This window comes from Pristiophorus japonicus, unplaced genomic scaffold (genome assembly GCF_044704955.1).
Source record: "Pristiophorus japonicus isolate sPriJap1 unplaced genomic scaffold, sPriJap1.hap1 HAP1_SCAFFOLD_359, whole genome shotgun sequence".
In the NCBI taxonomy this organism is placed as follows: Eukaryota; Metazoa; Chordata; class Chondrichthyes; family Pristiophoridae; genus Pristiophorus; species Pristiophorus japonicus.
Genome location: NW_027253424.1, coordinates 154,040 through 179,716, shown reverse-complemented (window position 1 = coordinate 179,716; position 25,677 = coordinate 154,040). Strand labels below are relative to the sequence as shown.

The following is a 25,677-nucleotide window of genomic DNA, read 5'->3' as shown; positions in this document are numbered from 1 at the left end:
CATTGAAAGTTGGCATACAGGTACAGCAGGCAGTGAAGAAGGCAAATGGCATGTTGGCCTTCATAGCGAGAGGATTTGAGTATAGCAGCAGGGAGGTCTTACTACAGTTTTTACAGGGCCTTGGTGAGGCCATACCTTGAATTTTGTGTACAGTTTTGGTCTCCTAATCTGAGGAAGGACATTCTTGCTATTGAGGGAGTGCAGCAAAGGTTCACCAGACTGATTCCCGGAATGACAGGACTGACATATGAAGAATGACTGGATCGACTAGGCTTATATTCAAAGGAATTTAGAATAATGAGAGGGGATCTCATAGAAACATATAAAATTCTAGATGCAGGAAGAATGTTCACCATGTTGGGGAAGTCCAGAACCAGAGGTCACAGTCTAAGGATAAGGGATAAGCCATTTAGGACCGAGATGAGGAGTAACTTCTTCACTCAGAGAATTGTTAACCTGTGGAATTCTCTACCACAGAAAGTTGTTGATGCCAGTTCATTGGATATATTCAAAAGGGAGTTAGATGTGGCTCTTACTACTAAAGGGATCAAGGGATATGGAAAGCAGGAATGGGGTACTGAAGTACATGATCAGCAATGATCATATTGAATTGTGGTGCAGGCTCGAAAGGCCAAATGGCCTACTCCTGCACCTATTTTCTATGTTTCTATGTTTCTTGGCCCTTCAAGATGTTGTAGCCCACAAGGTCCCGGTGCTTCATCCAGTGCAGACCCCTCTGCTAAATCTATGTTATCCGATCGCGGACTCCCAGTATCTGAGCTGGTGCGTGGGACTGTAGGAAGCAGAGATGCACTGTTGCTGGCAGAGCTCTCCCCCTCTCCATCTCCCTCATCCGACACGCTGCCAAGATCATCGAGGGTGTCAAGTGTCTCCTCCTCACTGTGGCTGCCAGTTGAGTCAAGGGTGTCTGTATCGCTCATGATGACACTGGGGTTATCATCTGCAAGCATAAAAGGGAGAAGGGGCGCCATGAGGGTGAGGAGCTCCATTGCATCATGCAGCAAGCAGCTTTCACAGAAGTATAAGCAACAGTCAAGTAGGCCATTGCACTGTGAGGGAGAGATGGCATTACAGTCACTAACCCACGCAGCCCCGAGCGCCATCGGAGCAACCAGCAGCCACAGGGAGACCAATGTGTGCGCCCACTAGCCGCTGCACCCTCTGCTCAAAATCTGTGAGCAGCACATTTTGGGATTCGCCCCCCAGTGTCTTATTGGTCGCGTGGTTTTGTGCCACCTTGGCCTTGAAAGCAATGAAGGATTGGTAAGTCTCAGTTTCCCGAGGCCTTGGCAATGAGTGCAAGTGTGGGTCCATTAAATGCAGCTGTGAATCTCAGATGTATGGCATCCTCCATTGTGAGTGTGTACACATACAGGCCTAGCAATCAACAGGCACTTCAGCTACTAAGTAGTGTTGGTGAGAAACAAGTTAAGGTGAAGGAGAGTGCGGCAGATGTAATGTGAGGAGTTAGGGGAACATGTACTCACTTTCATCAACTGCATAAGGTCGGTTAGCCTTTTCCTGCATTGGCTGGGGGTCTGCTGGTAATGAACGTCCTCGAAACCTCCTCCGTTATCTCCCTCCAGGCTTCAGTGAAGACACCTCGAGTTGGTCTCCCACCACTTTCAGGGAAGAATAGCCATCTTCTTCCCTCCACAGCTTCGATTAGAGTCTCGAGTTCTGCGTCACTGAAGCGCCTCCCCCTGCTCAAATCTCCCCTTGCAGCCATCTCCTCGGATGCGGGTCAAAATGAACTCAAGACACAGCTGCAAAGCCTGTCCTTTAAGGCCAGGGAGCAGCTGCATCGTTAGCATGATCATTAGCATTAAATGGATAGGAGGGGAATTTTGCGGTGCAAACGCCACTCCGCAGCCACACCGCTAAAAGCAGCCCTTACCACCAGGCATTACCATTCCACTCCGTTTCTGGCCCAAATAAGCCGAATCTCTATCTTAATGCCACCCCATCCATATCAGTGGTACCAGACACTCAAATGCGATGCATGCGCCCGGTTTTGGGCGAGGGGAAATTTCGGCCCCACAGTATCTGAGCTGGTGACTAGAAGTGTGAAATTGAGTAACAATGTTTCTTCTTCATTTTCCTCTCCTTCTTCATGTTGACCCACTGGCTGGGCAGGCTGGATTCATAGAATCATAGGGCCCAAGTTTGGTCCACCCATGTACCGTCGAAAGGATCACCATGATCCTGATGGAACTTTGGGCAGAAGTTTGATAGAAAAAAAAACGCCAAGCCGTAAAAACGGGCATTATACACCGAATCTGGGTGGCAAATGCGATCCTCGGCAAAGCAACGCCGAGGATAGAGTCAGGCCCAGGGAGGGGGGGCGGGGGGGGGGGGGGGTGGGGGAGCTGAAAAAAAAATGTTCAACAAATTAAAAAGGAACTATTACAAATCCTTCAGAGGATCCCATTCAACAAAATCGTTGCAAAAGAAATGAAGAAAACCATTTCACTAACCTTTTCTTGCAGGTCTTCATACTTACCATTCAGGTAAGACCTGCCTCCACGTGGCGGTCTCTGCTGCTGGAGTGGAAGACCGCCCAGACCAATCTCGGGAGGGAGTGGGCAAGAAGACTTTTGGCGGCGCCGCACGCCAACGGATGCTCCCCAGCGGACTTCTCTCCCTGCTGGCATGAGGACCTGACCAACTCGGTCAGAGGGGAGAGTGTTGAAAAAACAGGAAGACCGCCAAGAAAACTCGGCGGCAGCCAGTGGTACATTCACCAAACTCGGGCCCACAGAAACATAGAAATTTACAGCACGGAAAGAGGCCATTTCGGCCCATCGCATCCGCGCCGGCCGACCAAGTGCTATCCAGCCTAATCCCGCTTTCCAGCCTTGTAGGTTACGGCACTTTGAGTGCATATCCAGGTATTTTTTAAATGTGGTGAAGCTTTCTGCCTCTACCACCCTTTCAGGCAGTGAATTCCAGATCCGCACCACTCTCTGGGTGAAGAAATTTCCTCTCCTATCTCTTCTAAACCTCCCCCCAATGACTTTAAATCTATGCCCCCTGGTTGTTGACCCCTCTGCCAAGGGACACAGGTCCTTCCTATCCACTCTATCCAGACCCCTCATAATTTTATACACCTCCATCAGGTCTCCCATCAGCCTCCTCTGTTCCAAAGAAAACAGGCCCAACATCTCAAATCTTTCCTCATATCTAAAATTCACTAGTCCAGTCAACACTCTGGTAACTCTCCTCTGCACCCTTTCCAGTGCAATCACATCTTTCCTGTAATGTGATGACCAGAACTGCACACAGTGACTATTAGTGTACAAATATTTAATGTATTCATACTCTAGTATTCACACTACTTAATTTTAAGGCTTTATGTATAAATTATAGTCAGCCAGAATGCTTTATTTTGCTATTGCAAATGATTTGCAATTTAGTCGATATTATGAATACAGAAATTGGGCAGTCATGAAGCACTTACCTTCAAATCAGATGATGATGATGTCCGCTTGCAATTTGCAATCATTTTCTGAAAGACTTCTTCTTTTTCATTTTCTTTTAGTTTCTCAAGATCTTCTCTCAGCTTTGAAAACATAGGAGGAGAACATATTATGGCTGATTCATCAACTGGGTGTTCCCTTCGAGTTGCAATGTTTGTAGGGAGCGTTGGTTGGGAAATCATGAGCCTGCAGCCTGAGTGTCCATTCATTTAAATTAGTGGGTGGAAATCAGGAGTTGAGCTCCGAAAATTTCCTGACCAGGATTCCTTGTGACCACCGGTCCTCACATAGAATATCTGATTATGGAGAGAGCCCTATTATACATTCAAACATCAGTTTAACATGTACTAGAGCAGTAACACAGAATATGTTACAGTATTATATGATCCCTATTTCTTCATCTTTCCATCTATCATTAATACTTGGATCAAGCCCTTTTTTAAAATAGTAATGTTGGAAGTTGGGAACGATGAATAGACCTTCGCCCCATTGAATATTTATTAGTCATGGCAGCTTTTCATCTTTTTAACCCCAATTCCTTGTCCTTTCTCCATATCCCTTAGTACCCCTAGGTGTCAAGCATTTATTTGTATATTAAATAGCTCAATTAATTCTGCATTAAATCATAGAATGATACAACACAGAAGGAGGACATTTGGTCCATCGTGCCTGTACCGGCTCTATGAGGAGCTATACAATTAGGCCCACTCCCCTGCTCTTCCCTCATAGCCCTCAAATTTTCCCCTTTAATTATTTTTCCAATTCATCTCAATTGTCAACCCGAAAAACCATCACCAGATCCCAAGGTCAATATCCTTTCCAAGGTGAAGCATCCAAAACTGAATGCAACACTGCAAACTATATCTGCAAGTATACTTCCCTTCCTTTAGCACTCTTAACTCATACGATGAAGCCCAGTGTCCCAATTGCAACTACAATCTAGTTTTTAATGAATGTACCTGGAACCCTAAATCCCTTTGACCATTTTTCTTGACTTAGGCTGTATTCTCATCTCTCTTTCTTGCACTTTATATTGAATGGTATGAGAACCATGCCCATGGTATATCTTAAAGCATTTCTCACATAAAGGGGATTAATTTTCAAACTTTGCATTATTAGCAGGAAGCCTTGTCTGCCAGGTATGCATATCAGAAAATCAGGCTTGTACCTCATTTTCTGACCAAATTGTTCAGCTGGGTGAGATTTCCCACTAGTAGTATGAAGTCAGGAAATTTCCTGCAAGCTCCGATCAATCCATAAGTCCCATTGCTTAAGTTTCTTGACCAGGAAATTAAGTTTTTGCAATGAACTGGAACTTTGTTGAATTTTAAAAGTACCTGATAGCTGCAAAATGAACTTCTACGAATGTATACAAGTGCTCAGAGCTGCGTCATTGAGCATGGTATAGGCTGTCTACAGTAGTCGTTACAAGTAAGTGAAGGTCTACATCCTAGAAATCTCCACCCCTCAAAATTCTAACTTTTGAAAGACCATCAACAGACACTCAACGACTTGGCTTGGGTCTAAGGAACCTAGATACTCATGCTGGGCTACAGATATTGAACCTGTGGTGACTGGCCAAAGGGGGCTCAGGGATAGCAAGGAAATAATTCTTCTCCTCCCCAGAGCTCGAGTCTGAAAGACTAATTTCCAATTTCTAATTATCAACGTAATGGTCTTCAATACATCAGTCACCATAGATAGTACTGATTATATGGTAACAGAGGAGACAGAATAATGGCCCCAAGTTTCCACATGATTTGCTCCTGATCTTTAGGAGCAACTGGTGTAGAACGGAGTATCTTAGAAATCGCAATTCTCCACATTTAAGTTTTCTGCAGTTCTAGTCATGTAGAACAGTTTCACTTTGGAACAGAATTTTTTTTCAAAAGGGGGCGTGTCCAGCCACTGACGCCTGATTTGAAAGTTTCCACAGTGAAAACGTACTCCAAACTAACTTAGAATGGAGCAAGTGAGGATTTTTGTAGGCCTGAAAAAACCTTGTCTACAGATTAAAAAATCAGGCGCAGGTTACAAATTAGACATTTGGAACGAGGTGGGGTGGGGGGGGTGGGGGAAGAGAAGTCATTACATTCTACAATAAATCCTTCGTTATACTTATACAAATATTATACAAATAATTCCAACCTGAATAAAAATTTATAAGCAAAGAAAAGATTAAATAAACCATGTTCCTACCTGTGTGAAAGTGCTTAAGGCAGGGAGAAGGCTGCAGGAAGCCTCACAAGTTGAGGCAGCCGTTCCCGACGGCAGGGGGGGGAGGAGGCAGGGAGGAGGCAGCTGTTCCCGACGGCAGGGGGTGGGGAGGAGGCAGTGAGGAGGCAGCCGTTCCCGACGGCAGCAGGGGGGGGGGGGGGAAGGCCCCCCTGCCGTCAGTCGGGCCTGTCGGGAAACGGCTGCCTCAACTTCTGAGGCTTCCTGCAGCCTTCTCACTGCTGCAAGAAGCCTCAGTGCTGATCATGGAAGGGCAATGTGGCTTTATTAAAAAATGTTAAAAATTGAACAGCTACAAAGAACTACAAAAATGGCCAAGTGTCAATGTTTCCTTCACACTGCGCGTGCGCGAACGCTCCAATGCGCACGCGCAGGGTTGACGGCATGAAAAAAACTCATTTAAATGGTACCCGCCCCCTCCTACTTACAAAATCGGCGCGAGTGGTAGGCTCCGCCCCCTGGGCGCCGCGCCAAGCTGACATCGAGCTGCAAAGCGCTCGAGAATAGCGCGTTTTTTTTCAGGTTGCGTTTTCCACGCGAAAAACGAGCGCCCAGCTCGGAGGGCGCCTGTTTTGCCGCGTGTGGAAACTTGGGGCCTTAGTTTGCTCCAGTTCTAGTCAGTTAGAACAGTTTCACTTTAGAACAAAAACATTTTTTCAAAAGGGGGCGTGTCCGGCCACTTACGCCTGATTTCAAAGTTTCGTGAGTGAAAACTTACTCCAAACTAACTTAGAATGGAGTAAGTGAAGATTTTTGTATGCTCGAAAAAACCTTGTCCACACTTTAGAAAATCAGGCGTAGGTTACAAATCAGGCGTAGGGAATGGTGGGGGGAGGTGTTTAAAGGGAAGTTTACAAACATTAAACACTTCAGTTTTACAAATAAAGAGCCATCATCAATAATAAATGATAAATACATCAATAAATCAACCAATAAATCAATCAAAAAAAATTAATAAGAAATAATTTTTTTTTTTAAATCAATAAATAAAACATTTTCTACTTACCGACTGCAGCACCGGGAGCCCTCCAACAGCGTGCTGGGATGCCCCCATCAGTGTGTCTCTGTCAGTGTCTCTATCTCTCTGTCTCTCATTCTCTGTCTGTCAGTGTCTGTGTTTCTGACAGCGAGGGGAGGGGGAGGAGGGGGGGAGCAGAGGGAGGGAAGGGGGTGGAGGGGGAGGGAAGGGGAGAAGGGGGGGAGAAGGGGATAAAGGGGAGAAAGGAGATGGGGGAGTAAGGAGATTGGGGTGGTGGGGGGGAAGGAGATTGGGGTGGTGGGGGGGGAAGGAGATTGGGGGGGAAGGAGATTGGGGTGGTGCGGGGGAAGGAGATTGGGGGGAGTGGGAGGGAAAGGTCATTGGGGTGGTGGGGGGGAAGGAGATTGGGGTGGTGGGGGGGGAAGGAGATTGGGGTGGTGGGGGGGGGGGGAAGGAGATTGGGGTGGTGGGGGGGAAGGAGATTGGGGGGGGAAGGAGATTGGGGGGGTGGGGGGGAAGGAGATTGGGGGAGGTGGGGGGGGAGAAAGGAGATTGGGGGGGGGGGGGGGAGAAGGAGATTGAGGGGGGTGGAGGGGAAGGGGATTGAGGGGGGTGGGGGGGGGGGGGAAGGGGATTGGGGGGGGGGGGGGGGAGGCTGAACGGGCCGGGCCCGAGACTTCGGGCAGGGCCCGTCCCCAGCACCAGATTTGCAGGTAGGTGGCGTTGGGTCGGGTCGGGGGGGTGGTGGGAGGGAGGGAGGGAGGTTCGGGTCGGGGGGGAGGGAGGGAGGGAGAGAGAGGGAGGTCAGGTCGGGAGGAGGGAGGTCAGGTCGGATCCAGTCCAGGGGCGGGGAGGAGAGCGGGTGTCGGGTCCGGTCCGGAGGCGGGCGGGGGGGGGGGGAGGGGGAGAGCGGGTGTCGGGTCTGGTCCGGAGGGGGGTGGGGGGGGGGGAGAGCGGGTGTCGGGTCCGGTCCGGAGGCGGGCGGGGGGGGGCGGAGAGCAGCGGGTGTCGGGTCCGGTCCGGGGAGGGGGGGGGGGGGAAAGAGCGCGGGTGTCGGGTCCGGTCTGGAGGCGGGAAGCGGGAGTCGAGTCGGGTCAGGAGGAAGCAGGAGCTGGCCGTGGGAGGAGCCTTATTCACGCAGCCCCAGTGAGGCCATTCGGCCAGGGCTAGGGGTTGCGTGCTTCGGGTCGCTCCCACACAGTTTCCGGCGCCTGGAGCTACTGTACTTGCGCATATGTGCAGAGGTCCCAGCACTGTTTTCGGCGCAGGGACCTGGCTCCGTCCTCCACAGCTCCTGCTGCGCTGCGCAGAGGGCCAGAGGACCTGCAGGGAGGTGGAGAACCTGGAGGGTTTTTTTAGGCGCACTTTGTGGCGCGAAAAACGGGTGTCCAGGTCGGGACTGCGCCGTTCTAGGCGCGGCTCGAAACTTGGGCCCAATGTTTCTACAAATTCACAGGTTAATTCATTAACTGTTTGAACAAATGTTTGAACATGGCCATGAAAGTCAGGAACATGTACTCACACCCGTTTCGTTTAACTCAATTTGGCCACATTGGCGGTAGCTAGAAGAGAGTATAGGAATGTGAAGAAGGCTCATTTGAAGCATCTGTAGAAGTGATCAGCAATACATAACGGGCAATGATTCTGGGTTTCTGAGTACTTCCAAAATTATGGTCAGTGCTGAACAATTACAACTTTACTCATAATTCCCTACTTTGCGACTAACCAACTTTTGATCAGAAATCAAATTCAAACGTGAAATATTTGAAGTGCCAAACTTACATTCTGTTGCGATAAACGAACAATATTCAGCAACCATTCAGTTACTAACACCACAGTTCATTATAACTATAGATTATAATTCAGGTCATTTAGAAAATAATGGATACAACCTTGCAGATACAATATCTTTTAATTTCCAGTATAATTTTCTTCTAAATCAATCCCTGCTGTTTATGACAATTTACCTCCAACAAATGAGCAAAATACAGTTGTAGCATATTAAAATTTAATTTAATGAGTACTTACAACTTGAGGAATCTTTGCCATTTCTTGTCTGCAGTTTGCTTTAGTCAGGTCCTGAGTGAAGCAAAATAGTTTTACTCGCTCAAAAAAATAGTAAATCATTTGTGCCCACTGGCTGAAGCTTTGTAACAATCAGTAAAACATAAAACTTCTACTCAAAATAAATAAATACATATTCTAAAATTTAAGAGATCACCTTTAGATTAATTCCCTAATTGAGCATTCGTGGCAAGGAGGGGTACTCATCGGGAGTGTTGATCGGAAAATCCTAAGGCCGTGATTGTCCATCCTATTAAATCCCTAGAAGTGCCTCTCCTCACTACAAATCCAGAAATTAGCTCTAATCTTTAGAGGAGATTCAATTGCCAGCCTTTCAGTGAGACACAAGCTGTGGTCTTATTTTGGGTGCATGCTGAATCTTTCTAGCACTATTGCGAAAAATTTCTGAAAAAAATATGGAAACTATGAAAAAGCTCACTAATGCATTTGCAATACAGACCATATTTAGACATTTACACACAATTTTTGCTTTTACATTAAGATTTTAATTAAAACTTTCACAGTAAATACACCATGGCCTGGAAACGCATCCACGTATAAAGAGTTGGGAGGATATCAGAGCAGATTCCAGCTGAATAGTCCTCATATTTTGGCACAGTCAGATCATGGAAGTATCGCAGAGCAGGAGCGGTACATAATTCCATTGTTATCATTCTTTGGGAGGTGGGTATAACGCTCAGTAAAAACATTTGGTATGACTTGCATCTATCTACCTGATCTCCCCCATGGTTATGCTTTTGTTACACCCAATACCAACAATGTCTTCACAGCCAATATAGAGTAAATTCTGAGCAGACCCTCCCCTCCATTAAATTATCACACTACCACAACTCTCTCCCCATTTAACTATATTTTTCCAAATTGCACAGTGTCTAAGACATTTCATTATGCATTTCTAACTATTTCTTGACCTGCCTCAGTAGTCAATTCTCGAACCAGCTGGGCTGACTTTCTCAAAAGTCTATGGGGGTTAAATTGGATGGGCCTGAAAACAGGCGTGGGGATCGCGATGTGCAATTAACCTATGTCCGTTGATTGCAATGCAGGCAGCACGCCAACTTCGATATAAGAAATAGGAGCAAGAGTAGGCCATACGACACCTCGAGCTTGCTCCACCATTCAATAAGATCTTGACTGCTCCTCGACCTCAACTGTACTTTCCTGCCTGATCCCCATATCGCTTGAAAAAGACAAAAAATGCTGGAATTCACAGCGGGTCAGGCAGCATCTGTGAAGAGAAAAACAGAGTTAACGTTTCAAGTCGATGACCCTTCGTCAGAACTGGCAATAGTTTAACATGTAACAGATTCTTAAGGAAGTGCTGGGGCCTGAAAGGGGGATGGGGGGTGGGGGGGGCAGGGGGAGGGGGGGGGGGGCAAGGGTGGTGTAAAGAACAAACGGGAAGATCTGTGATAGGGTGGAATTCAGAAGAGATTTGAGAGACAAAAGGGATGATGAGCCGAATTGAGATGGTAATAGCACAAGTTAGGAAACAAAAGATAGGGTCTGAATGGCAGAATAATTACCAGCTGCCATGGGAAAGAACAAAAGGGAAGGTCTGTAAAGTGCCTAAACAAAAGATGAGGTGTTCCCGAGGACGGAGCGTTCCACTCCCACTCTGACCTCTCCGTCGGCCTCCTACACTGTTCCAATGAAGCTCAACACAAGTTCAAGGAGCAACATCTCATGTTTTGTTTAGGTACTTTACAGCCTTCTGAGGTCAACGTTTTCAACAATTTCAGACCATAATCTCTGCCCGCATTTTATTCCCTTTCCTCCCATTTTTTTTTACAAAAACTCCCACTTTTTTATTTTTATTTTATTTCTCTCTACTTCCCATGGCAGCTGGTAATTATTCCGCCATTCACACCCTATCTTCTGTTTCGTAACGTGCTATTACCATCTCAATTCGGCCCATCATCCCTTAAATCTCTTCTGCCTTCCACCCTATCACAAGCCTTCCTTTTTGTTCTTTCCACGCCCCTCCCCTTTCATTGAATATATTTAAGGTGGAGATGGACAGATTTTTGAGCGATAAGGGTGTGAAGGATTATGGGGAGTGGGCAGGGAATTAGATCTGAGCCCAATATCATATCAGCCATGATCTTATTAAATGGCGGAGCAGGCTCAAGGACCAAATGGCCTACTCCTATTTCTTATGTTCTTATGTTCAAGGTCCCAGCACTTCCTTAAGAATCTGTTACATTTTGAACTACTGCCAGTTCTGATGAAGGATCTTCGACCTGAAACATTAACTGTTTCTCTCTCCACAGGTGCTGCCTGACCCGCTGAGATTTGCATCAGTTTCAGGTTTTTTTCAGATTCCAGCATTCTGCATTTGTCCCCATATCTCTTGATTCCCTTAGAGTCTAAAAATGTATCAACCTCCACAATGAATATACTCAACAACTGAGCATCCGCAGCCGTCTGTGGTAGAGAATTCCAAAGATTCACAAAGCCTCTGAGTGAAGAAATTTCTCCTCATCTCAAACCTAAATGGTCAACCATTATCCTGAGACAATGTCCCCTAGTCCTAGACTCTCCAGCCAGGGGAAACAGCCTCGCAGCATGCACCCTATCAAGCCCTCTCAGAATCATATGGCCTAGAAATTGGATAGGGCCCAAAACCGGGCGCAGGGAGCATGAAGTGCAATGTGTCCACATCCGTTCAAAGTGGTGCAGGCGTCACACAAAACCCCTGCCGCCTGCTGATTATAATGTTTGCAGCACTGATCTCAGCACTAAACATGCTGCTGACTGACTCAGCACTGAAAAAGGGGGGTCAATATCAGGTGCAGTCTACTGGCCAATAATGTTTGGCCGAAGCTCCCTGCACTACATAAAGGGAAGGTGTTTTGCTGCAGAAGCACCTCATTGTCATTGTGAAGAAAGCCATGGCCCAAGAAAGAGGGCAAAGTGATTTTGCAATGCGGCACTGGAGGCCTTGGTCCTGGGAGTTCAAAGATGCCGTCAGTTCCTCTGTCTGCAGGGGGGCAGGAGGCTTTCCAGGCAGAACAGCAGAACGCTGCAGGAGGAGATAATTGAAGCCTTCAGTGAGACGAGTGTTATCCCCAGGACCAGGATCAGGTGCCGCAAGAAGTTTAATTACCTCACATGAGTGGTCAAGGTGAGTGACCATGGTTTCATGGACCATAATGGAGGTTGATGGCATAGCAAGAGATCCAGCAGTTTTAAGAATTTATCTGCAGACATCGGGAAACATCAAACGTAACAGCACGGTGACGATTTTTAAAATTTTGCCCTTCAAAGGCTCGGAATTAACATTGACAAGATCTCTCAGTCCAACAATATTGCTCTTTGAAATTAAAAATAAATGGACTCAGGCACAATATATTGGGTTCTTTTAGAACAATAAGAGGCCCAAGTTCAGTTAAATAAAATTGAACAAACAAAATATGTTTAAACTTGGACCAAGTGGGAAGAATTGAACTATGTTTTGAAGATATTATGGGGGAAAATTGAGTACCAGCATTTGGGGGTGGTAAGTCACGAAGCTCGAGACTTTGCGCCAGGCGCAGAAATCTCACCTCTTGCGAGAAATTGGGGTTAAATAACGCGCTCCACTTCGTTTCTGCAAACTCTGCAGGAACAGAAGTAGGCCATACGGCCCTCGAGACTGCTCCGCCATTCAATAAGATCATGGCCGATCTGATCATGGACTCAGCTCCACTTCCCCGCCCACTCCCCATAATCCCTTATCCCTTTATTGTTTGAGAAACTATCTATTTCTGTCTTAAATTTATTCAATGTTTCAGCTTCCACAGCTCTCTGAGGCAGCGAATTCCACAGATTTATAACCCTCTGAGAGAAGAAATTTCTCCTCATCTCTGTTTTTATTGGGCGGCACCTTATTCTAAGATCATGCCCTCTAGTTCTAGTCTCCCCCATCAGTGGAAACATCCTCTCTGCATCCACCTTGTCAAGCCTCCTCATAATCTTACACGTTTGAATAAGATCACCTCTCATTCTTCTGAATTCCAATGAGTAAAGGTCCAACCTACTCAACCTTTCCTCATAAGTCAACCCCCTCATTCCCGGAATCAACCGAGTGAACCTTCTCTGAACTGCCTCCAGCAAGTATATCCTTTCATAAATATGGAAACCAAAACTGCACGCAGTATTCCAATACCTTATATAGCTGGAGCATGACTTCCCTGCTTTTATACTCCATCCCCTTTGTAATAAAGGCCAAGACACCATTGGCCTTCCTGATCACTTGCTGTACCTGCACACCAATCTGTTGCGTTTCATGCACAAGTACCCCCAGGTCCCGCTGTACTGCGGCACTTTGCAATCTTTCTCCATTTAAATAATAACTTGCTCTTTGATTTTTTTTTCTGCCAAAGTGCATGACCTCACACTTTCCAACATTATACTCCATCTGCCAAATTCTTGCCCACTCACTTAGCCTGTCTATGTTCTTTTGCAGATTTTTTGTGTCCCACCTCACACATTTCTTTTCCTCCGATCTTTGTATCGTCAGCAAACTTGGCTACATTACACTCAGTCCCTTCTTCCAAGTCGTTAATATAGATTGTAAATAGTTGGGGTCCCAGCACTGATCCCTGCGTGACCCCACTAGTTATTGGTTGCCAACCAGAGAATGAACCATTTATCCCGACTCTCTGTTCTCTGTTAGTTAGCCAATCCTCTATCCATGCTAATATATTACCCCCAACCCAATGAACTTTTATCTTGTGCAGTAACGTTTTATGTGGCGCCTTGTCAAATGCCTTCTGGAAGTCCAAATACACATCCACTGGTTCCCCTTTATCCACCCTGTTCGTTACATTCTCAAAGAATTCCAGCACATTTGTCAAACATGACTTCCCCTTCATAATTCCATGCTGACTCTGCCTGACCGAATTTTGCTTTTCCAAATGTCCTGCTACTGCTTCTTTAATAATGGACTCCAACATTTTCCCAACCACAGCTGTTAGGCTAACTGGTCTATCGTTTCCTGCTTTTTGTCTGTCTCCTTTTTTAAATAGGGGCATTACATTTGCAGTTTTCCAATCTGCTGGGACCTCCCCAGAATCCAGGGAATTTTGGTAAATTACAACCAATGCATCCACAATCCCTGCCGCAACTTTTCTTAAGTCATTAAGTCCAGGGGATTTATCTGCCTGTTGTGTAAGGAAGTCAATAAGGGACATTGAAAATATAAGGAAAGGTAAGGCGAGAGCAAGGGCACTAAGAGGAATCCAGGATTATTAATGACAAAGGAGGATATAAAACATTTTGCTAAGAGTTAAGGTATTCCATGAAAAATAAAGTAGGACATGTTGGCATATGGAAATTGGTTAATTCAGCTTCCGAAATGTGTTCATAGAAACATAGAAACATAGAAAATAGGTGCAGGAGTAGGCCATTTGGCCCTTCGAGCGTGCAACACCATTCAATATGATCATGGCTGATCATGCAACTTCAGTACCCCATTTCTGCTTTCTCTCCATACCCCTTGATCCCTTTAGCCGCAAGGGCCACATCTAACTCCCTTTTCAATATATACAATGAACTGGCCTCAACAACTTTATGTGGCAGAGAATTTCACAGGTTCACAATTCTCTGAGTGAAGAAGTTTCTCCTCATCTCAGTCCTAAATGGCTTTCCCCTTATTCTTACATTGTGACCCCTGGTTCTGGACTTCCTCAACATCAGGAACATTCTTCCTGCATCTAACCTGTCCAGTCCCGTCAGAATGTTATGTGTTTCTGTGGGATCCCCTCTCATTCTTCTAAATTCAAGTGAACATAAGCCTAGTCGATCCAGTCTTTCTTCATATGTCAGGCCTGCCATCCCGGGAATCAGTCTGGTGAACCTTCGCTGCACTCCCTCAATAGCAAGAATATCCTTCCTCAGATTAGAACACCAACACTGTACACAATATTCAAGGTGTGACCTCATCAAGACCCTGTGCAACTGCAGTAGAACCTCCCTGCTCCTATACTCAAATCCTCTCGCTATGAAGGCCAACATGCCATTGGCCTTCTTCACCACCTGTACCTGCATGCCAACTTTCAATGACTGACATAGCATGACACCCAGGTCTCGTTGCACCTCCCCTTTACCTAATCTGTCACCATTCCGATAATATTCTGCCTTCTTGCTTTTGCCACCAAAGTGGATAACCTCACATTTATCTACATTATACTGCATCTGCCATGCATTTGCCCACTCATCTAACCTGTCCAAGTCACCCTGCAGCCTTTTAGCATCCTCCTCACAGCTCACACTGCCACCCAGCTTAGTGTCATCTGCAAACTTGGAGATATTACATTCAATTCCTTCGTCTAAATCATTAATGTATATTGTAAATAGCCGGGGTCCCAGCACTGAACTTTACAGTACCCCACTAGTCACTGCCTGCCATTCAGAAAAGGAGCCGTTCATTCCGACTCTTTGCCAACCAGTTTTCTATCCACATCAACACATTATCCCCAATACCATGTGCTTTAATTTTGCACATTAATCTCTTGTGTGGGACCATGTCAAAAGCCTTTTGAAAGTCCAAATACACCACATTCACTGGTTCTCCCTTGTCCACTCTATTAGTTACATCCTCAAAAAATTCTAGAAGATTTGTCAAGCATGATTTCCCTTTCATAAATCCATGCTGACTTGGACTGATCCGGTCAATGCTTTCCAAATGCACTGCTATTACATCTTTATTAATTGATTCCAACATTTTCCCCACTACCGATGTCAGGCTAACGGTCTATTATTCCCTGTTTTCTTTCTTCCCTCCTTTTTTAAAAAGTGGGGTTACATTAGCTACCCTCCAATCCATAGGAACTGATCTAGAGTCTATAGAATGTTGGAAAATGACCACCAATACATCCACTATTTCTAGGGCCACTTCCTTAAGTACTCTGGGATGCAGACTATCAGGCCCTGGGGATTTATCGGCCTTCAATCCCATCAATTTCCCTAACACAATTTCCTGACTAATAAGGATTTCCTTCAGTTCCTCCTTCTCGCTAGACCCTCGGTCCCCTAGTATTTCCGGAAGGTTATTTGTGTCTTCCTTAGTGAAGACAGAATCAAAGTGTTTGTTCAACTGGTCTGCCATTTCTTTATTCCCCATTATAAATTCACCTGATTCTGACTGCAAGGGATCTAGAAACATAGAAACTAGATGCAGGAGTAGGCCATTCGGCCCTTCGAGCCTGCTCCGCCATTCAATAAGATCATGGCTGATCATTCCTTCAGTACCCCTTTCCTGCTTTCTCTCCATACCCCTTGATTCCCTTAACTGTAAGAGCCATATCTAACTCCCTCTTAAATATATCCAATGAACTGGCATCAACAACTCACTGTGGCAGGGAATTCCAAAGGCTAACAACTCTCTGAGTGAAGAAGTTTCTCCTCATCTCATTCCTAAATGGCCTATCCCTTATCCTAAGACTATGTCCCCTGGTTCTGGACTTCCCCAACATCGGGAACATTCTTCCCGCATTTGGTGGCCATTAAAGAAACGTGGTTGCAGGGTGGCCAAGACTGGGAATTAAACATATAGGGGTATCCGACGATTCGGAAAGATAGACAAGAAGGGAAAGGAGGTGGGGTAGCTCTGTTAATAAAGGGTGATATCAGGGCAGTTGTGAGAGATGATATTGGCTCTAATGAACAAAATGTTGAATCATTGTGGGTGGAGATTAGAGATAGTAAGGGGAAAAAGTCACTGGTGGGCGTAGTTTATAGGCCCCTAAATAATAACTTCACGCTGGGGCGGACAATAATCAAGGGAATAATGGAGGCATGTGAAAAAGGAATGGCAGTAGTCATGGGGGATTTTAATCGAAATATCGATTGGTCAACTCAAATCGCACGGGGTAGCCTGGAGGAGGAATTCATAGAATGCATACGGGATTGTTCCTTAGAATAGTATGCAACAGAACCTACAAGGGAGCAAGCTATCTTAGATCTGGTCCTGTGTAATGAGACAGGAATAATAAACGATCTCCTAGTAAAAGATCCTCTCGGAAGGAGTGATCACAGTATGGTTGAATTTGTAATACAGGTTGAGGGTGAGGAAGTAGTGTCTCAAACGAGCATACTATGCTTAAACAAAGGGGACTACAGTGGGATGAGGGCAGAGTTGGCTAAAGTAGACTGGAAACACAGACTAAATGGTGGCACAATTGAGGAACAGTGGAGGACTTTTAAGGAGCTCTTTCATAGTGCTCAACAAAAATATATTCCAGTGAAAAAGAAGGGCGGTAAGAGAAGGGATAACCAGCTGTGGATAACCAAGGAAATTAAGGAGAGTATCAAATTAAAAACCAATGCGTATAAGGTGGCCAAGGTTAGTGGGAAAATAGAAGATTGGGAAAATTTTAAATGACAGCAAAGAATGACTAAAAAAGCAATAAAGAAAGGAAAGATAGATTACGAAGGTAAACTTGCGCAAAACATAAAAACGGATAGTAAAAGCTTTTACAGATATATAAAACGGAAAAGAGTGACTAAAGTAAATGTTGGTCCCTTAGAAGATGAGAAGGGGGATTTAATAATGGGAAATGTGGAAATGGCCGAGACCTTAAACAATTATTTTGCTTCGGTCTTCACAGTGGAAGACATAGAAACCATGCCAAAAATTGCTGGTCACAGGAATGTGGGAAGGGAGGACCTGGAGACAATCACTATTAGTAGGGGGGTAGTGCTGGACAGGCTAATGGGACTCAAGGTAGACAAGTCCACTGGTCCTGATGAAATGCATCCCAGGGTATTAAAAGAGATGGCGGAAGTTATAGCAGATGCATTCGTTAGAATCTACCAAAATTCTCTGGACTCTGGGGAGGTGCCAGCGGATTGGAAAGCAGCTAATGTAACGCCTCTGTTTAAGAAAGGGGGCAGACAAAGGCAGGTAACTATAGACCGGTTAGTTTAACATCTGTAGTGGGGAAAATGCTTGAAACTATCATTAAGGAAGAAATAGCGGGACATCTAGATAGGAATAGTGCAATCAAGCAGACGCAGCATAGATTCAAGAAGGGGAAATCATGTTTCACTAATTTACTGGAATTCTTTGAGGATATAACGAGCATGTCGGATAGAGGTGTACCGATGGATGTGGTGTATTTAGATTTCCAAAAGGCATTCAATAAGGTGCCACACAAAAGGTTACTGCAGAAGATAAAGGTACGCGGGGTCAGTGGAAATGTATTAGCATGGATAGAGAATTGGCTGGCTAACAGAAAGCAGAGAGTCAGGATAAATGGGTCCTTTTCGGGTTGGAAATCGGTGGTTAGTGGTGTGCCACAGGGATCGGTGCTGGGACCACAACTGTTTACAATATACGTAGATGACCTGGAAGAGGGGACAAAGTGTAGTGTAACAAAATTTGCAGAAGACACAAAGATTAGTGGGAAAGCGGGTTGTGTAGAGGACACAGAGAGGCTGCAAAGAGATTCAGATAGGTTAAGCGAATGGGCTAAGGTTTGGCAGATGGAATACAATGTCGGAAAGTGTGAGGTCATCCACCTTGGGAAAAAAACAAAAAAAGGGAATACAATTTGAATGGGGAGAAATTACAACATGCTGAGGTCCAGAGGGACCTGGGGGTCCTTGTGCATGAATCCCAAAAAGTTAATTTGCAGGTGCAGCAGGTAATCAGGAAGGCGAATGGAATGTTGGCCTTCATTGCGAGAGGGATGGAGTACAAAAGCAGGGAGGTCCTTCTGCAACTGTATAGGGTATTGGTGAGGCCGCACCTGGAGTACTGCGTGCAGTTTTGATCACCTTACTTAAGGAAGGATATACTGGCTTTGGAGGAGGTACAGAGACGATTCACTCGGTTGATTCCGGAGATGAGGGGGTTACCTTATGAGGATAGATTGAGTAGACTGGGTCTTTACTCGTTGGAGTTCAGAAGAATGAGGGGTGATCTTATAGAAACATTTAAAATAATGAAAGGGATAGACAAGATAGAGGCAGAGAGGTTGTTTCCACTGGTCGGGGAGACTAGAACTAGGGGGCACAGCCTCAAAATATGGGGGAGCCAATTTAAAACCGAGTTGAGAAGGAATTTCTTCTCCCAGAGGGTTGTGAATCTGTGGAATGCTCTGCCCAAGGAAGCAGCTGAGGCTAGCTCATTGAATGTATTCAAGTCACAGATAGGTAGATTTTTAACCAATAAGGGAATTAAGGGTTACGGGGAGCGGGCGGGTAAGTGGAGCTGAGTCCACGGTCAGATCAGCCATGATCTTGTTGAATGGCGGAGCAGGCCCGAGGGTCTAGATGGCCTACTCCTGTTCCTAATTCTTATGTTCTTATGTTCTTATAAGGGAATAAGGGGTTATGGGGAGCGGGCAGGGAAATGAACCTGTGTCCATGACCGGATCAACCAAGATCGTATTAAATGGCGGAGCAGGCTCGAGGGGCCGTATAGCCTGCTCCTAGTCCTCTTTCTTATCTTCTTATGTTGATAGTATTGCCATACTGTAAACTTCCCATCACATACCATTGCAATTTTTGCAGGAGGATGTTGAATTACAAGCCGGTTGAAGGACGGTACATTGAACGTCAACCACCGAATGTTGATGTGTGAGAAATGTAGGGGCCGTAATTGGTGGAGGTTGTGCCCGCAGCTGCCAAGGTTGCGCCGGAAATGTAGTTTTTTGGGGTGATTCCTCCGGAACCGCCCATCTGCCGTTCATATTCCACCCGGCGGGAGATTGGTCGTGCCGCCTGCCCATGCTGGATGTTGCAAATCGCTCATTTTGGTGAGGGATGCTGGCCTCAGATCGACCTGCCGCCCCCCAGAAGGACCACTGGCAAAAAGCAGGTCTGAGCTGGCCGTGAGTCGGTTGGCAGGGAGAAGGGCTCCGAGTGCTGCACATCGCGGGTATGGTGCAGATTCTGCAGCATTATGAGTGGGACTGCTGGAAAAAAGTTTGCTGGATGTTGCTTTAGTTTATTGTTCGTGCTCATGTTTAATTGGTATGTGATAAAAGTGACTAAAATGTGTCTAAGTTGATGGAAACTTTTTTTTTTTACCTTGCTGGCACACCTTCATTTAGAACCACAATGACCAAGACCAAATCATTATCAATAACTCAAAAGTATGCAGCATGTCACATTTTGTACAGCCAAGTCATGTGGATGGGAAGATATTTGTGGTAAAACAGATGACCTGAGGGACAGATGTGTGTTTCTCACATGGCACCACACATGACGTTAAAATGAGACACTGACCAAGAGGGTCAACAATGCAAGTGTATTTACAAGTGCACAATAACAAAGGTTATATAACATTATTACATTTAGGAACATTTCCACTACCAACACCCACCCTCTATCTGGCACCACCACCTCTCTTCCCCCCCTTGCAGCGATGCCCAAGCTCCTCTTCTTTGCCCCTCCTACACCGTGGCATCCCGCTCCCCTGCCCCTCATTGCCTCTGGTTGACAAGGTTGTGCAGGAGGGCAGCGGGATCTCTGCAGACATGTGCATGTTGGTGAAAAGGCAGGGGAGGTGACCGAAGGCGCCGGGATTTGCTACTCCTCCGGACCTGTCTGCCTTGAGGGTGTGAGGTCGGGGGCTTGCACTACATGGCCAGAAGCCATCTCGTCACATCGCCTCAACTGTCTCGGTTGTGCGCTCCAACACAGTAATGAGCCGGTCCATCCTGGCATCATGTTGCTGAGTGAACGTGGCGATGCTGCCAGCTATCCCAGCCATTGTCTGGAGCATATCACGACTTATCTGCACGCTCGTCCGTGATAGCTGGATCATCTCCTGAATTGCAGAGAGCGGTGCTGCATCCTCAGCTGGTTGCTCGCTGCTGGTGGGTTCAGGCGCCTTGCTTGCCTTTGCGCCACAGCCTCTATGCTTGGTCGAGCTTGCCAGTATGGACTCCGTTCCAAACCCCACGTTGCGGCCTTTAGCCCCTTTGCTAATACCCCTCACACACACTCCCACACACACACACACACACACACACACACACATCTGGTGCACAACCTTTTTGCACAGGAGGGGGGCAATACATTTTTACTCACTCTGACTGCCGCCACCAAATCGTTCCAACGTTTTTTGCATTGGTCCCCATCCTGCACGATATTGCCCATTGCGGACACGATCTCAGTGATCTCCCTCCAAATGCATCGGTATTGTGGTGGTGGAGACTTGCCACCGAGCATCCTGGGTGAGGTCTTTATACCTGCGCTCCACCTCCATTACTCGCTCTTCCAGTTCCTCTTCATTAAGCCAGGGAGCTCTGGGCCTGGTTTTGATAGTCACCATTGCAGATTTTTGTCCACCCATCGTCAATGATTAAAGGAATGGCTGCTCAAGACTTTGTGGCTCTCAATTTACAAGACGGTCCCCTCTCCAACTCACACTCTCCTCTTTCCAACTCACAGCAGCAAGAGAATGGTGTGCCTTTAAGCGCATGTGCAGATGTCCCATCAGCCTCAAACGTGGCCGAAATGACGTCAGGTAGGTGAAAAGACTAAAAAACAAATCTCGCGCATGCGCGTTGCAGGGCCTCCAAAGTTTTCCGATTCGAGAGGCCTGCACCTGCCGCCCGCCAACTCCTGCTGCCTATCACTGACGCCCACACAACCTCGCCGAAAACGGCTCCTGACAGGACCCGGCGGCACTGGGTGGCATAAAGGTAGGTACCGCCAGGGAACCGCCGAAAAATTGGTGGGCCTTACCGGACATCAATTTTGGGGCCGTAGAGTTGTGTGCATCAGCTGAAGGATGGTACTTTTGACTGGAGGCTACCAAATAAGGCAAGGTTACTTCCAGTATGATAAAGAGAATAGTGTATAAATAAAAATGTTTTCCTTTGTTCAGGCAGCACGAGAAAGGACACATGCCTACGTTTGTGTGTTCTATCTGTGAGTACACTCCGCTAGTAAATTGCTTTTTATATTGAAGTTAAAGAATAAAATGATTATAACCATAGGACTGAATTTGTTACTACAGGCAACTCTCGATTATCCGGGTCCCTCAGGGATTGGGCTATTCCGGGTCAACGATTTTTCCGTTAGGGCGAGTTTACATTTATAAGTTAAAACTTTAATGAATAATACAATCAGCTACAAACAGTAACAAAAAATGAACATTACCAGCATGCATGGACAGGTTCTGTGCTTGGTTTGCTGGTACGCTGGTGAAGTTAGCAGTCTTCTGATTAAAGTCTGTGCCTGGAACCCAGTGCCGGCACTGCCCCCGTTCCCAACACCAGCGGCGGCCGCGAGAGACAGCGGCTGCAACAGCGCACACATACACACACCAGAAAAGCAAGGGCAGAGGAGGGTGATTTTTATGGTGAGTGAGAGAGAGTGTGTGAAAGACCCTTTGGCAGGTCGTCCCGGAGTCCACCCAGTGCCGTGTCTTTTCGGCCCGGGACAGAAGTGGCCGGTACGGGGTCCCTTCGGCCAGGGAGAGAGAATGTGTGATTGTGAGAGAGAGAATGAGCAAATACAAATGCGCACAGTGTTTGGAAGGTGATTTTTCCAAATTATTTGAGGCTGTCTTTTCACTTGTTAGCAACAGAATTTTAAATCCCGTTACAACGGTTTTCCGTTGGATTCGTGTACGGACAATCGAGAGTTGCCTGTAATCGGGTGAACGACAGACGGCTGTGTTGGTGTGTATTTGTGCATAGCGGGAAACGGCCTCCTCCTCCTCAGCTGCTCACTGTATAGCTGGTGGTGAGGTTGTGCAACGTTCAGAAGACCACCACAAATCTTAACAACCGCTTCGCCGAGTACTGCAAGGCTCCTCCAAAGCGGTCCAGGGAGCGGAAGCGTTGTTTCAGCACACCAATATTCTGCTCTAAGAACATTGTGCGATCTTCCTGCTCTGCTACACAATGGATTGGCAATTTGTCCACATGATTATTGTGGCTGTCCACACGGGTGGTGACAATTTAATATATAGAAAATTTTGAATTTTAGGCATTCCTAACAGAATTACAACAGGAGTCATCCAGAATGGCAACAGACCAGATTAGAAAATAGACTCAAATTGAGAGACATCTTGTGGATTGTATTCTTCAAAGGAGATATCTGCTAATTCAGGAAAGGGAATGATGTAGCCCAGATGCCTTTGCCTGAAAATGTTCTTCAAATTCAAACTCGTCTTCTCCTCATCTTTCTCCTATTCCAAAAAGATGAAGAGATCTACCCAGAGATCAGTAAAGTAACATCTGGTTTTGAATGAATCAGTCACAGGCAAACATATAATTACCTCAGGTGCTCTGGACTCTACTATAACCAAAGTTTCCTACATTACCACAGTGGCTACACCTCAAAAAGAAGTACTTAATTGGCTGTAAAGCTCTGGAACATCCTGAGGTCGTGAAAGGCACTGTATAAATGCAAGTCTTTTTTTCAGTTGATGCCAGCACTGCAACATATGCCCCAGGATACTGCTACAGCTGGAGGAAGGGCAATAGTCTTTTTGCCATCATCATAGAACTTTCAAATGCTGAGGGAACAGCACTGGAAGCAAGGAGATTGCTATGTATCCCATTTATTGAACGTTCCTGGGAGCACTGTTTTCTTGCATTCAATTCCCTTGGAGCTGCAGGCTTGCTTCTGTGTAGTATTGGAACCCAAAGTACCTGTAGCTGAGCGGATCAGGTTTGGACATCATTTTAATTAGAATTGTCTTCCAGTGAACAAACATCCATATGCTCAGTCTCGAGCAAGCTCCTCCACCTACAGTGGGAAGGTTTTGCAGTCAGCACTCTTGTTGGATTTCAGGACCAACCACAATTTTCTGCAGTGCTAAGGCTGATCAGATTATCTGAACAGTAACCAAAGAGCTCTGGTCACTTGATCAAAACCAGCATTTGATGCTGCCAAACAGGTTGCTCAAGGGAGTCAACTGAGACCAAAGTGACCAGCATAAGCCTGAGGACACTGACACTGAAGTGTGGAGAATAAGATGGGTTAAAGTGCCATCGATGTAATAACAAAAGCTCATCAATGTTGCACATCTTGAAATTTTTCACTGCAAGGCAGTTCCCAGACTGAACTGGACTTTGTCTGATGTAGGAAATAACAAAAAAGGGAAGAAAAATCACTTCCAATGTAAGGAAGCAAAGAACGAAGGGCATGACCCAGAAGCAGGCCTTGTACATAGAAGGAAACCATGGTCACTTTTTCCGGTCGTCTGCGTGTCCTCCATTTAAAGGAACCTCTGCTCATGGATGGTGGGAATTTTGTCGGTATCTGAGGCTGAATAAATGAGGAACACACTGACACAGACAAAATAGAGCTTTAATCTGTAAACTTTCCCCTTCTTTGAAAGAAACTCAAGCTACCTACAGTCTGTTCTTAGCTCAAACTCACTTAATTCAAATGTTTGATATTTCACATTTATTAAATATTAAATTACCATTTTTCTATGTTATTTACATTGCTTATTTCAAATTACTGAATAACTCAAATTATCTGCACAAAATATGCAACTTTGAATTATAAGTAGACTGCATGGGTTCAAAATTGTCCCTCGCCCAAAACAGGGCACACGCACCCTGTTTCAATTATTTTTAGCACAACTGTGGTTGAAATTGCCTCTTGAGCGAAATTCCAATCTGTTGTATTTTTTTTATTCGGATCCAGAAGTCGTTCTTAATGGGGGCGGTGACTACACGAGAGGGACGGATACACGGCGGTGGCAACAACTGAGGGACAGAAGTCGGGGGCGGTGCGGAGTTACCGCCGCGATGACATCATCGTGGCGCCGCATCATCACGGCTCTCCCCTTCACTTAAAGGGGAGAGCCTTCGCGATTTTAAAACTTCGGTCCACTGGGCCACCAGGGAGGAGGTGACAGGCTGCCTGTTTGTGGCCCGGTCGAACCTGGGAGCATAATTGTCAGGCCGACATAGCAGTCGGCTGACAAAAAAAAACATGGCGGCAGCGGCAGTGCATTCTCCCCTTTAAGGGAAGCTGCACCGCTTTGCAGAAGGCCACAGCCTCACTGGACCACCAGGAAAAAACAGATTTTGGCACCGTCAGGCGGGCAGAAGATTTTCAGAGCGAAATTTCGCCGTCGGGGAGGGGGTAGATCGGCTTTGTGCACAGTGGTGGCGCATTTAACACGGATCGGCGTCAGCAGAGCGGTAAGGAGGGGATCAGGGCACGGCCAGGAAACCTCGGAAGGGCAATTGGGTTATCAGCGGCTTCTCCACTCCGAAGCTTGGCCGCCAATTTGCGGTGGCAACAGGCCTTAAGGAGAGGGGCAATTTCGGCCACCATATATCTATACCGCTTTATTAGGACCAGTTTGATGATTATGCACTCCCGGCACAGAGTCTCACCTGCTGACAATGCATAAAGGGAATTCACATGGGCACGATTCACGATTTTCTATCCAAAATTGCAATGAATAGAAAATTGTGGTGAGTGTATATATAAATTCCCAATATACATTCCCAGCATCGTAAGCACAAAATCCTAAAATTTAATGTAACTTTTTGGGACTTTTACCTACAAGGCCTAGAAATGGTTTTGTTTTAATTTAGGTTACGTTATTGATATATGGTCAGATTTATTTTATAAAGATTATCTCCCAGAGATGCACAAGCTCTTTAGAATAATCGATTAGGAAGTTTTCTAAGTGGGATACTAGAGACACCAGCCATCATAAATATCATATTGTTTACTTTTACATGCAAATTTAGCTTTGAGATGTGAGCAATTGCCACCATTATATAGATTGTATTTTAATTCGATGGCCCAGAATTTCTAGGGAAAATAAAGACGAGTTCACGATGCATACTGTCGTTACTCCGTTTAAACACATAGAAATTTGTGGTTAGGAAGGATGCTGTGAGTTATGAATCACCACAAATTGCTGCCGATTTGCAATGTTCCACGTTAGCC

General features: G+C 45.9%; 1 protein-coding gene across 4 annotated transcripts in view; it reads right to left on the bottom strand.

The window, feature by feature from the left end:
• Positions 1–25,677, bottom strand: part of LOC139250253 (uncharacterized) — a 336,554-nt gene that overhangs the window by 288,549 nt on the left and 22,328 nt on the right. For all 4 annotated transcript variants that reach the window (XM_070872754.1, XM_070872750.1, XM_070872751.1 and 1 more), the window contains 2 exons: positions 8,743–8,793; positions 3,482–3,583 (listed from right to left, as the gene is read on the bottom strand). In XM_070872754.1, the coding sequence (XP_070728855.1) occupies positions 3,482–3,583; positions 8,743–8,793 (153 nt within the window). The remainder of the gene's footprint in view (positions 1–3,481; positions 3,584–8,742; positions 8,794–25,677) is intronic.